The 13,968-nt window shown below is 52.7% G+C and overlaps 1 protein-coding gene across 3 annotated transcripts in view; it reads right to left on the bottom strand.

Moving 5' to 3' along the window:
* Positions 1 to 13,968, bottom strand: part of SULF2 (sulfatase 2) — a 106,858-nt gene that overhangs the window by 5,196 nt on the left and 87,694 nt on the right. For all 3 annotated transcript variants that reach the window (XM_081033552.1, XM_081033554.1, XM_081033553.1), the window contains exons 7-17: positions 13,207 to 13,382; positions 10,478 to 10,606; positions 8,965 to 9,021; positions 8,430 to 8,559; positions 6,472 to 6,670; positions 2,727 to 2,955; positions 2,525 to 2,621; positions 1,988 to 2,082; positions 1,052 to 1,111; positions 442 to 611; positions 60 to 202 (exon numbers count right to left, since the gene is read on the bottom strand). In XM_081033552.1, coding sequence (XP_080889678.1) covers positions 60 to 202; positions 442 to 611; positions 1,052 to 1,111; positions 1,988 to 2,082; positions 2,525 to 2,621; positions 2,727 to 2,955; positions 6,472 to 6,670; positions 8,430 to 8,559; positions 8,965 to 9,021; positions 10,478 to 10,606; positions 13,207 to 13,382 — 1,485 coding nt within the window. The remainder of the gene's footprint in view (positions 1 to 59; positions 203 to 441; positions 612 to 1,051; positions 1,112 to 1,987; positions 2,083 to 2,524; positions 2,622 to 2,726; positions 2,956 to 6,471; positions 6,671 to 8,429; positions 8,560 to 8,964; positions 9,022 to 10,477; positions 10,607 to 13,206; positions 13,383 to 13,968) is intronic.

Raw genomic sequence — 13,968 nt, 5'->3', positions numbered from 1 at the left:
GAGCCTAACTGGCAGCACCTGGATACCCCTCCCCGTCCTCCACCTTGGGGCGTCTGTACCTGGTAGGGGTCTGTGTTGAGATCAAAGTACTCAAGGAAGCCGGTTGCAAATTCACAGAAAAGGAAATTGTGGGTCTCGTTGATTGTTCTCATGCACCAGTACGTGTTGTTGTTGGCGCTGGTGCAGGCACAGAAGGGCCCCACTGTCAAGGGAAGAGACAGCACGCACGCCCTGAGTGTGCCTGCAGGAAACAACCCGTCTGCCAACAGGATTTCCTGTCCCGAGGCCGCGAGCCAGGCCCCGTTGGGAGCACTTGTTGACCCGTGATGTCAGGGATGATGTCAGGGAACGTGTTCCCGAAAGGCCTGCAGGGTCTGGCACGGTGGGTCCCTGTGAGGCCCCGGAGAAGCCCCTCCACCCTGGTCTGCCCCCGGCGCTCACGTGTCCAGAGAGGTGCAGTCTGCCAGTGCTGGTTGTCGTGGGTAAAGCACGTGAGGCCCGGCATGCTGCACGTGTCGTTGTTCTGCAGTCGTTTGAGCAGCTTGCGAAGTTTCTTCTTGCGCTTCTGCTCCCGCAACAGCCATACCTTGTCCTTCTCTTGCAGCCCTTTCCTGTGGGCACATCGGGCCATAACCCTCACACCTCCCTCAGGCCCCCACCTTAGAGCCTCCTAGGAATCAATGACCCTGGACCTCTGCCCTTCCTGCCTAGGAAGCTGTGGGCATAGCAATAGGGGGTTCCCAAAGGGAGAGACCTTTGCCCAAGTCCCAATGCCGGTCCAAGGCGGCAAAGAGGTAGAATTTGGGGTCCACTAGGACTGCTCACATCTGTTCTTTCCGGCTTGTGACCCACCCCACGTGGTGGGGTTGCAGTAACCCCTCCAGCCACAGGGGAGCGCCTGGAGACCGCGATCTGGGAGTCGGACATGCAAGGACTGCCTAGGACTTCCCAGGGAAAGGCTGGGACGTTTTCTTATTTGTTTCAGCTGAAGGGAGGACAAGCCCCTCCTGTCGGCCTCTGCATCTCTCCCCTGGGCTTAAGCTGCCCTTACCTGAAAGGATGCAGGCTGGAGCCCTTGTGCTTGAGGCGACCTTTGTGCTGCGTGTGGTAACTGGAACAGACCAACCCCAGGTTTCAGAAACTGCTTTACGGCAACTCTCATGGTAAAAACTGCGGTACTCGGGGACCCCATCCGTTTCTGGTGCAGTGCGGGGAGGGCAGGGTACTATCCCCAGAGCGGCAGCCCGCCTGGCTCCTTCCTCCAAGTGTGAGCTGGAGCCCCTGGCCCAAAGCCTTGGGCCAGACTCAGAAGATAGGTATAAGCCAGCCAAGGCTGGAAGCTGGCCTCGTTCCACATGGAGAGCCTCAGCATCTCCAGGTGGTTGTCCCCAGACCCCTGCCCACCTCGTGCTTGGTCAGGGCCAGCCCTGGTGGTACCGATGTGTTGCAGTCCCTTTCTGGGAAGGTGGCAGAGACTGCAGTTGGGCCATCAGGTACAGTAGCCACATGGCTACTGTCAGTTTAAATTACAAATTCAGTTCCTCGGTCACACTGCCACGTTTCAAGTACTCAGCGGCCACACGTGGCTGGCTGGTGGCTACCATCCTGGGCAGCACCGACACAGCCCATCTCCATCACAGTGGTACTGGCTGGGGCTTCCCTGGACTGGAAATGTGGACCTCGGGCCACACGGGCTGCTCCTGAAAGGGCAGTGGGCAGAGGCCCTTTTCCCTCCTGGGGACCAGCTCCAGGTATCAGAGGCTGCCTGTCAGCAGTGTGTAAAGCTGGGCATCTGGAAGGCTACCTGAGGGATGGTGACAGGTGCTCATTGGCTGACAAAGGGATGTGAGTGGTTACGGGCTGTTCGTGTTTACCCTGAGAGAGCAGGCGGGCTATAAAAGGAAGAAAGGGTTGCTGAGGGAAGGCTGTGTCCCCAGGAGCCAGGACCACGGGTGGTCTTGCTGAGCCCCCTTTGCTACTTCCTTACCTGATTTTGTGACAGTCACATTCTTCTGGCCGCTTTTTCTTCAGGTGACCTCGGACTTCCCTCAGGTTCTTAATTTTGTTCTGCAGCGTTTCGATCTGAGAGTAAGAGGAGGTCATGAAACGGGGGGTGAGAAGGGGTAGTGCCTGTGGCCACTGCCCACATTTGTGGGTGCCAAGGGGGTTCCTTGGTTTCACCTGAAGTAACCAGATTTCAGCGAAGGAACTGAGTCATTCTTCCTGTGTCCTGTCCTGCCTGAGAACCAGCTTCGCCCACTGAGGACTAAAATACCCCTCTTCCCCCATCTCGGTTATGTTGAAAGGACTAAAAGTAGTGTGAACATCTTGTAAGTCAGGAAGGGGAGTGATATGACCACACAGGCCTCTCGCCAGCAGCTGGCTGTGGGGACGCTGTCTGTGGAGCCACAGAACCCTGCGTTGAGGGCTCTGTGGGGGCCCCTCTCCCCTGGGCCCAGTGTGGCTGGTGGCCCTGTCGAGTGCGAGCTGGTGAGAAATAGCTCCCCGCCCAGGCTTCCATCACCTCATGGTCGATGTGCAGCTTGTGGTCTTTCCAGGCCTGCAGGGACTTGTACAGGTCCAGGTCACATTGGACTGTGTCATTCTCTAAGATGTAGCACCTGCGCAAGAGTGGGGATCGATCACATGTGGCCCTGAGGGGGCGGGGGAGCCCCTGCCGAGGTCCAGCCGGCCCTCTTTACCCCAACCTCCGCCTGGACTCTCACCGATGTGTGACTTTAATGGGGTTGGGGGCTGAGTAGTCCGGAAGGCCTCCAGTGCCACTGAAGTCCCCACCATCCTTGTCGTCTTGGTCCTCGGGGGCCCCTGGCCAGTGCCGCTTGGTAAGGTTGTGGAGCTGGGACACATCATCCGGACCTATGTGATGTACCTTGCCGTCCATCTCGATGGCCAGTGAGCGGATGGAGCGATTACGGGAATAGCTGGCCTTGTACTCTGTGGGCGTCAGAGGGGAGGCTGGGTCAGGAAGGCCTGGAAGGACCAAGCACGCTCTTGATCCAGGTAGGGCCGCATTCCCGATCGAGAGGCTCAATGTTGCCTGAGACTCGCGGGCTCACGAAACCCACTCACCTGGGGAGCAGGTCCTGGACCCCAGTGGCAAGGACCTCAAGGTGATTCACCTGGGGAAACTGAAGTCCTAAAGCTAAGAATGAGTTGGCTTAAGATGATGTCAAGAAACAGCTAACCACACTGGTACATCCGTACAATGGAATATTTGGCCCTAAAGGCAGAAAGCCATAATGCTATAGTGCAGATGCCGGTCAGAAACACCGTGCTGTGTGCAAGAAGCCAGACACAAAAGGTCACAGGTTGTATGAGTCTATAGTTATATGAAACGTCCGGAATCAGTAAAGACCTCAAAACAGAAAGCAAATTAGTGGTTGCCATGGAATGGGGGAGTGGATAATGGGTTTGTTTTGGGATGATGGAAATGTTTAAGAACTAGAGGTGGGGGTTGCACTACACGGTGAATGTATTACATGCTCCTGGATTGTATACTTAAAAATGGTAAATTTTATGTTATGCGAACTTCTTCACCTCAGTTTGAAAAAAATAATAAAAGTAAAGTGGATATAAAAACATTAAGGAGATTGAATCAGTAATCAGAAACTTCCAAACACACAAAAGTCCAGGAATAGACCACATCACTGGTGAATTCTACCAAACATTCAAAGAATTAAGCACAATCAAACTTGTCCAAAAACATAGGAGGGAACACTTCCAAACTCCTTTTACGAGGCCAGCATTACTCTGATGCCAAAACCAGATGAGAACACCACAAGAAAATTACAGGCCAATTTTCCTGGTGAACATAGAATGCAAAAACCCTCAGCAAAATATTAGCAAACGGAATTCAAGAATACATTAAAAGGATCATACACCATGATCAAGTGGGCTTCATGGCTTTATGGTTTAAGATCTGCAAATCAATGTGATACATACACCACAGTAACAAAATGAAGGATAAAGATCATGTGGATCATGTGATCTCAATAGATGCAGAAAAAGCATTTGATAAAATCCAACATCTATTTATGATAAAAACTACGATACGGGGCTAATAGCCCAAATGTATAAAGACTCATACAACTCAATACGAAAAACCAAACAGTCCAATTAAAAAACGGGCAGAGCACCTGAATAGACCTTTTTCCAAAGAAGACATACAGATGGCCAGCAGACATATGAAAAGGTGCTCAGCATTGCTAATCATCAGGGAAATGCAAATCAAAACCACAATGAGATATCATCTCACTATCTGTTAGAATGGCTATTATCAAAAAGATAAGTGTTGGTGAGGATGTGGAGAAATGGGAACCCTTATGCACTGCTGGTGGCAATGTAAATTGGTGCAGCTACTATGGAAAGCAGGATAGAGGTTCCTGAAAAATTTTAAACTAGAACTACCATATGACCCAACAATGCCACTGTATGTATCCAAAGACAATGAGAACACTTTAACTCAAAAAGATAATATGCACCCCTATGTTCATTGCAGCATTGTTAACAATAGGCAAGATTTAAGGAAACAACTCGTGTCCGTTGATGGATGAATGGATAAAGAAGAGGTGGTACATATATACATGGAGTATTATTCAGCCATAAACAGGGAATCTTGCCACTTACGACACGACAGACCTCGAGAGCATAATGCTGAGTGACATAAGTCAGAGAAAGACAGTTACTGTACGATCTCACTTACATGTGGAATCTAAAGAAAATCCCACAAAAATGCTCCCAAGCCCCCAAGCTCATAGATACAGAAAATAGATTGGTGGTTCTCATGCGGGGTGGGGAAATGCTGAAAATGAGTGATGGGAGTCAAAAGGTACAAATTTCCAATTATAAAAGTCCTGGGGATGTAATGCACAGCACAGTGACTATAGTTAATAAATAAGGTACTGCATGTTTGAAAGTTGCTACGAGAGTAGATCTTAAAAGTTCTCATCACAAGAAAAAAATTTTTTTGAAACTATGGTGATAGCTGTTAACTGGACTTATTGTGGTGATAATTTCTTAACGTATACAAGCATTAAATCATCATGTTGTACAACTGAAACTAATATACTGTTACATGTCAATTACGCTGCAATAAAAAAAAAAATCCCCGAAACCCATTAAAATATGGATTGGGCACTGAGGGGGGGGGGGAAGCCAGGAAGCACATTCTTCTGGATAGAAAAGGGAGAGGCTTGGGAGGTCACTTAGTATCTCCGAGTCTCAGTTTCCCTAGCAGTGAGCTGGATGCTCTCCACCAGGTAGGCAGCGAGATGGGCCTGACAGGTGCTTTTTCTAAGCTCTAAGTCTGCTATTAAAAATAAGGCATGCACACTGAAGTCAGAGCCCAGGTTTCTTGTATCTTCTGTATATCAAAAGACAAATTTGAACAAATTGATAACATTAAGAAAAATGGGGGTGTGTGTGTCACGTAGGAGTACAGATTTCCAGCTTCTGAAGAGCAAACAGAAAATGTGACTGCTTCACTGGGTCCACAGGCCTGCACGATGGGCTGGCTGCAGGAGCTGATGTGCTGCCCCTTTAGGCAGTGTGTTCTCTAGTTCGCCAGTCCCCACCACTCCTTTTTGTTTTAAAACTGTGCACTTCACTCAGGTCTGGCCCCAGCATGCATCGAGTCTGTAACCCTGCTGTCCTAAATGTCCAGGATTTTTAGGGAAGGGCCTGGAGCCAGTCATGATGGCCCAGGTTTCTGTTCGGCTCCATATGACCACCAGGTGGCGCCCAAGGCTCAAGGACTGGCTGGAGGCTGGTGGTGGTGGCACCCAGGAAGGACTCGAAATTTTTTGCAACTCTGCACGTGCCTGCAAATAACCGTGCAAGCACCTCAAGTGGTGATTTGGGGCTGGGGGCGCGCGCAACAAATTGTCAGGAGTCAGCGAATTTGCAGATATGGACTCCATGAATCATGAGGATCGAAGGTATCCTCCTGCCCTGATGGCTTTCCCTCTCTTCAAGTCACTTCCAGAGCCTGACCCCTTCTTCCTGTGGTGCTACTGCTTAGTCCAGGTCACACAGCTCCTCACTAGGGCTCATGGCCAGTCTCCTACCCGGTATCCTGCGTCTGCTCCTCCCCCTGCCAGCCCACTGAAATGGCAGCTGCAGGCTCCTTTGAAAACACAAATCTGACCTTGGCTCCTCTGCTCAAACCCTCTGGTGGCTCCTTGTCTCAGAGTAAGGGTCCTACCTGCCATGTGATGGTCCCCTGGTCGGTCTCTGCCCCTCCCTCCCTGCCTTTTGCTTCAAAGCACTCAGCACACTATTGAAGCGTCTTCCATCTTCACTCCCGCCCTTCCTCATCGGACTGGGTGGGTCATCAGGGGTTTCCTGTGTCCCCAGCTCCCTGGCTCGTGTGTCTGGGATTGTTTGAACGAACAGGGCCACCCAGGCGCCATCCCTGCCCTCCTGTCTCAAACATCACGGGCAGACACTCACTCTTCTTGAAGAACTTTTTCCGGCGTCCGGGCAGGCTGAGCTGGTAGTCCTGCGACGGCGGGTCACAGGTGCAGGCCTCGCCGCCCTGCCCGTAGTACTTGGGCACCAGGTTAGACAGGGCTCTGCCCACAGGCCTCACCGGGCCCTTACACTTGTGCAGCTTCAGCGTCCCCGTGGTGTCCTCCACACACTGCCACTTCTGCAAGACACAGCGCGGGCCTCAGGCTCCCCAGCTCGGCCACCCGCCCGTCCACTTCCCCTACTGTTTCCATCCACCCCAAGATGGCCCTCTCACTGCCCCAACGGGAACACGGGCTCACAGAAGCTCTGTGCCTGGAACTATGTGCTCAGTGACAGCCAGACACATGTCTACCGTGGGAGAAGCACAGATCTGGTACCAAGGGGGACACTGGATGACTGGCTGAGTGTGAGCCCCCGTCACGAGGAAGCACTGGGGCTGGAGAGAACGGCTCAGACCTCATACATAGGGAAGGGCATTCCTAGAAGGCACAGCATGAGCGAACACCTGGCAACAGCGTGTGGTGGGTGGCTCTGCCAGCAGGGCCATGACTGCAGCCCCCAGTGGGGGGACACATGGGACGGGGACCCTGGAGACCCTACGCTGTAGGTCTAGGGGCATGGATCAATGTCTTCCCTGCTGGTCTGCACCCCAAACCCCATTTCCAGCGCTCCAGTCCCTGTGCTGATAATCTGTCTTGAATATGCAAATACCTGCCCTTCCCTGCCCTGGGTCTGAGGAATTCCACAACAATACCAGGGGGACAGAAGGCCCCCCCATCGGCTATTCCTCGTAGTTCAGAACTGAAATTGGAACCACTTCTGGGCTCTTGGTATAAACTCGAGGCCAAGCTCTCCCCAAAATGTCAGCTCCAGGGAGGCAGTGCTTTCTGTCAAGGGCATTCAAGGCCGTTGTCCCAGTGTCTGGAACAGTGTCAGGCAAGAGTCGTGCAGTGAATGCCACTACAACAGAGCAGCGTAGCCCAAAGCTCAGTCCAGTGCACAGACTGGTGCTTCCCTGACAAGATATACTCTGGGTGGGGTGCACAGCCTGGAGATGGACTGGTATTAATTCTCTTGTCTCGTGATCAGAAGAAGCCATCTGGATGTAACGAAGAGAAACCCACCCAACTCTTGCTGTGGCAAGGTTTATGAATGAAAAATGGACTATGAAGGCCCTGGTTTTGCTGCTGCTTATCTGTGAAATGGGCACGCATCTCCATGCGTGAACCATTGCTGATGAACTCAAAGTCCCATCCCTCAGGCCGAGGCAGGGGGTGCACCCTTGGGCCAGGCCAGGCTACCCCCAACTGGCCCCTCTTGCTCATTAGCCCACCCCTTCCCTCCCTGCTCTCCTTTCCTCCTGCTTCCGTCACTCTTTGCAAGGCCCTGCCCCGCCCCTCCAGAGCCCACCTTGGCCTTCCAGCTTTCAGAAAAGCCTACTTCAGACTCTCCCAAACATCAGTCAGTTTCTGCTATCTGTAAATACTATTTGGATTATAATTTCCTTACTATTGCTCTTGAAATCAATTCACTTTTTTAAAACCTAAATCTATTTATTTAAAAAGGCAATTTCCTATTATTCCTATAAATGTAAAATCAGCCACGAAGGGGAACCAACAGAAGTGAATACAATGGAAAGTTATTTAACTTTCTAAACGCTATGCAGAGGCCTGCTGTGCCTTCCTTAAAGGGGTCGGGAACTGAAGACACGCCCACCCATAGGCCTTTCCTTTGACACAATCAGGATGGAAGGGGAGCTGAGAAAGGAACTGCTTTCTGTACCACCTAGCATCATCCTGAGTGTCACAAGTCAGCAAAATACCACCCCTGGGAGGCGCTAGCCTCGCTTGCTTGGCTGGCCAAAGGGCCACGGGGCAGGCCTGGGCTGCAGCCTGGAGCGGCAGCGCGGTGAACAGGGCTCCGGCGCGCTTTCTCACCTGTCCCAGCTGCTCACACGCGGTCTGGTATTCCGCGCGCTGGCACAGGTCTTTCACGCGCTGGTACTTGGGCAGGAAGTTCTCCTCCTGGCCGTCCACCTTGTCATTGTCCCTCTTGTGGAGCAGTTTGCTGTGGGGCAGAGAGCGGGACACAGGGCTGGTCTCTCAGCTCTGGAGCAGCACGTGGCCTGCCTACCTGGCGGGCGGCCCCCACTCAGCCCTGGTGTGGCGTCGCCACGGAGAATGCAGATCCCAATTGGCCACGTCTTCTGATTGTCAAGAGACTTAAGAAATGGGGATGTTATAAGAAACCTCCTAAACTGCATGAGTTGGCAATAAATTAAAAATCATTTAAGACACTGGAGAGGCAGCAGGAAACAGGTGGCCTCCAGAAGCCAATTGGGTGTCAAGCACAGGAACAGCAAACGGGCTTCCCTGCCACCGACACAGGGCCAGTCACCGTCGGAAGGTACGACAATCACAACAGTTGCTCGGCTCAAATGCCCTGGGCGGCGCTTGGGGACCTGGCACTCACCCTCTCTCCACCAGGAAGGAGTCCCGCCAGACCCTCATCTTCTTTTTCAAGTGAAACCTGGAAAGAAAGCACGTCTCCATCTTCTCATCAATGTGGAGGTCTCACATGTCACTTTCCTCGTCCCAGAAGCTGGGATGGTGCCCAGAGTGAGTCTTGGTTCACCATCAGCACAGACCCCGGGGTTCCAGGGGTAGGCGGGGAGCGGGGTTAGCTGGGCACAGGAAAGGCTTCCATGCCCACCCTCTCCACCCCCAGCAGAGCTGTCCCTTCCCACAGACTTGGGTCTGGAGGCACATGGGGCAGAGATGACCTAGGTCAAAGCCACACGCGGTCCCATGTGCACACATCTCAGTACCTCGCAGGAAGTCCAGCAACTCCCCGCCGTGTGGGAGGAGAGCGCTTCCTCTTAGGCCCACACTGGGCGGAGCGGCTGTCCTGACTTTAGGTGAATGACACTGTGTCTTAGTGGGGATTTTCTCCTTCGACCCTTTATAGTTGGATTTGTGTAATTTAAGTGTTCATTTCATGCAGTGTCACTTTGTCGTTTCCATTCCTCAGACAGGGACTCAGGCTGAGAGAAGTAGCTTCCATCTTGCGCCTCACTCCCAGGTATCCTGGCTCCCAACCAGGGCTCCTGCCCCTTACACCGGCCGTTTTATACCCTTATAACTTATAAAGTCTCATAGTTGGAGGGAGGAGGCTCAACAGAGGTGGTCCCCCTACTGGGCAGCCAGATGTGGATGGGGGGCAGCCAGATGTGGATGGGAGGCAGCCAGATGTGGATGGGCGCCCACCAGGTCTGGACCTTCTGAATTGCAGGAGGTGTGAGTTACAAGTCAGTGTGCCCTGGGCCCACGAACCCAGTGGGCAGTTACACTGTTGGCCACCAGATGTCGCTACTGTCATACCAGTGGCCACGTCCCACCAGGCTCAGCTGACCTTCCCACCTTCCTGTTTTACTTACCATCCCTGGGCCCTTTTCTGCCTCCAGGACACCTAGGAATATGTTCTCATCACGCCATCTGGCATTAAGGGCTCAGAGCATGGTGATCAGGAGAGCAGCGTCTAGTCTAGAGTCTGAATGTTGGAGCTGGTGCCACACTTGCTGAGAGACCTTTGACAAGTCACTCGACCTCTCTGGGACTCAATTTCCAAATTGGGAGAAGGGGACCGTAATAATGCCTCCCCGGGTGACTGCAAAGATCAAAATGATAAAAATCCCCTGCAACATAGTCAGAACAAGGCCAGGCACACAGGAAGTGCTTCATTAATTAACTCCTGTTGTTGTTCTTCCAAGTTTTACACAAATTTATCTCCGAGAGGGTCCACAACTGGTCAACTTGACCATATTCCAGATGGAAAGATGTAATCTTAGAGAAACATCCCTCTTGCCCACGGCAGGGAAGTAGTCGGGATGGGGAACCCTGGACCCACACGGTTTGGCCATGAGTTCACACAGGTAGGGGGCCCTATGCCCCTTGCCCCCAGGACCTGCTCAGCTTCCCCTCCTCACCGATTTACTGGCCGCTCTGTGTCCAGCAGCTTGAGGATGGATTTCCCATCCATATCCGAGGGGATGTCCAGACCTGCGATGTCCAGGATGGTGGGGGCCAGGTCAATGTTGAGGACGATGTGGGGGTTCCTGGGGGAGGCAGAAGGACCAGACTTGGCCACCTGAGTGGTGGTGCCCACGTGGTGCCACTCGGGAGAGGGCGGCTGGTGGGATGGAGGTCGCCAGGGACGGAGGCCCTGAAGGTGAGGAAGCCGCGATCGTGTCACTTCCTGCACCTCAGCCCTCAGTGCTCCCCTCCGTGGCCCAATTCAGCTGGACCCCGCCCCTCCCTCTTACCTCTGTGCCCCAGACACACCACAGGAGCTGGGATTCACTGGCCCCACTTGGCCTCTACGTGGTTGTTTCTTCTGCCAGGAATGCCCTCCCTGCGCCTCACGATTTGAATAAATGACACCCCTCTTTAAGCCACCCCAATCCCTGGAGCTTCCCCTGGACTCTCCTCTGAACCTCTGAGGCAAACACTGGCCCCCCTTTCTGTCCTGACAGGCCAGGCACAGTCTGGCCTCAGGGCCTTTGCTGTTGCTGTCCCTTCTGCTGGAATGTTCTTCCTCCAGATATGAGCATAGCACTCTCCCTCACCTTTAGTTCTTTGCTCAAGGAGCCCATGACAAACTGTGTGTGGCTTGTGATCCCCACCGTCTGGTATGCACACCTTTGTGCGATCCCTTCCCCTCCAGGGCAGGCCAAGCCAACAGAAATACGGCAAAGGTAGCAGGATGTCACTCCATGGTCATATTACATGATATACGACTCTGTCTTGCTGGCTGTGTCTCCCTCATCTGTCATTCTCACCTGGGTGGCTTTGAAGAAGCAAGCTGCCAACAATCCACCCCCAGCAAGGACGCGTGGTGAATAGTCTAGGAGGAACGCTGTGTGAGTTCAAGTTCTCTGCTTACACTTGCACAACCCCGTGCGTGGGGATACGGGGCACGTAAGCCAGGGCCGCCCAGTGAGAGTCAGCCTCAGGCTTCTGTTCAAACCACTGTTTGGTTTCCTAAGCCGGTGGCTGAAAGTCATGGTGACTCTGCCACCATGAGAGAAAAAGACTGCCTGAGAATGAAGCCAATTCAGAGGAAGCAAAGCTAAGAGATGGGAAAATGAGAGCTTCCCAGTGTCATCAGGTGAGTGCTGGATCCAGCCACACCTGAAGCCGTAACTAGCCTTGGCCTTTCCAGTTCCTTTAGTTACTACATTCCTTTTATTTATCTTACCCAGTTTGAGGGTCATTTCTGCTTGTAGCCAAAGGAGTCCTGGCTGACTGATATCCTGTGTCTTCAGCCCCAAGTCTGACATTAGCCTTCTCTTTCTCTCATCCATGTGGGGTGTGGTCTGGGGTTCTATGAACCAGATCACAGACTCTGAGGCTGATCAAACCCACAATGTCAGTACGTATAGAGCCCTTAGTGGGACAAATTCTTTCTATGCACAGCGGTGGCTCAAGGTTTCTGAGAGGCAGATAGAGTGGCAGACAGGAGTGGAGACTCCGGGCCTCAAATCCCAGCTCCTTCCCTTGTGTGCCATATGATCTCAGTCAACGTAAACTCTCTGAGCCTCAGTTTCCTTAGGTTATCAAATAAGGATAATAATAGCGTCTCCCTTACAGGCTTATTATGCTGCTTAAATGAATTACACGGATGCTAAGGGCTTAGACCTGCGCCTGAAGAACAAATGCTGTAATAAACACAGCCATTATTATTATTATTATTATTATTATCATTATTATTATTACTATTGCTGCTGTGATTACAGGTGGGGACCCTGAGAGCCAAAGACAGGGAGTGATTTGATGTGATTGGCAGAGAAAGAGGGATGAGGCTGGCCTTGAACTCACACAGCCTGCCTCCTGGATTTATCACCAAGGGTCCAAGGGGGCGGGAAGGTCTCAGTTCCCACGCAGCACCTAAAGGAAGGATTGTGCAGCAAGCCGTACCAGCACTTGTGTGTCCTGGCTGGGCTCTGGGCTCATACGGAAGTCAGACCAAATAATCACCTTAATAGGGATTTATCTGCATTTCCAAAACCCATTCCGGTAGGTCTCCACAATGTCCGTGCTGATCCCAGGAAGCCACTCCGATGATTACCGGCCTTTCTACCTCTCCCTGCGCCAGACATGGCATTTTTGCTGCCAGAATGTGTCATCTCAAAGGTTAACCCACAGAGAATGCTGGCGGAGCGCCCATGAGGTGCTCGAGGAAGGATGGGAGGGTAGCCTGTTTCCCTTTGTGCCGTAGCCGGAGCTGGCTCAGCTGATCTCACGATAACCACCTTATTCCTCACCCAGACAGCGGGGTTCCTCTGTGACAACCACCAGACCCCAGGGGTGCCCAAGCCAGACAGAAATCAAGGCGGCATTCCCACCCGCTGGTGATGACACACACGCAGGCTGCTTCCTGGCACACGGCCCACCACAATCTGTTTTCACAGGTGCTAACGGCTCCCGGCCTCTCCTTCCCCAACAGAGGGTATAAAATGCGTCAGAACCTACCCCGGGTGACACGATCACTGTTTCACTTGGCACCGAGGTTCACCTGCCTGGGTCGTGGGCTGCCCAGCGGCGTGGCTTGGGGCTGCACGGCTGAGCTGCCTGCTTCTTGCCTATACAGGTGCCAGTGGAGCCTGGAGGCCTCGCTGGGACTCGGGTACTTGGACGGGGTGTGTGACACACTTACAGCGAGCCAGCCTCCACGTTGGGGCCCCTCACGTAGAACGGGACCCTGATGTCAAACTCGTACGGCATGGACTTGCCCTTCACCAGGCCGAACTGGCCGATGTGGTAGCCGTGGTCAGCGGTGTACACGATGTAGGTGTTGTCCAGCTCGCCTGTCTCCACCAGCATGTTGTAAATCTGAGGCACAGGTGGGCAGGTGAGGGTACTGGAGGGGCTGCGTGCGCCCCACCCCACTCTCCTCAAGGATGACAAGTGCTTAGGTCTCAGGCCCTCTCCCTCTCCTGCTTTAGGGCCTCGGCTCAACCTGTCACCTTTCAGCGGCCCGGGGCTGTCCCATGGATAACTGCCACTTCTCCACCTCCTGTCACTTCCTTTCCCCTTACTTTTCTTCACAGCACTTCTCACCTTCTATCTTTCTACTTATCTGTGGATTGTCTCCCTGCATTAGAAAGGAAGCTCCCTCAGAACAGGGACTTTTGTCACTTAGTCCCCTGCTGTATTCCATGGGCACAGATACTCAACAAATGCTTGTGAAGGAATGAGTGGATGAGTGAAGGAATGAATGAAAGTGGACTGTGGCAGGAGTTTGTGATCTACCTCAGTGCTGTCCAGTGACGTTAATATCCGGCCTGCCCACTATGGCGGCCACCAGCCACATGTGGCTAGTGGGCCCTCGAAATGTGGCTAGCATGACTGAGGAACTGAATTTTAAATTGCATGTATTTTAATTAACTTAAATAGCCATGGATAAATAAAATATAGG

The sequence above is a fragment of the Rhinolophus hipposideros genome (genome assembly GCF_964194185.1).
Source record: "Rhinolophus hipposideros genome assembly, chromosome: 22".
Lineage (NCBI taxonomy): Eukaryota > Metazoa > Chordata > Mammalia > Chiroptera > Rhinolophidae > Rhinolophus > Rhinolophus hipposideros.
The sequence above is the reverse complement of the archived record's forward strand: the minus strand, read 5'-3'. Positions and strand labels throughout refer to the sequence as shown.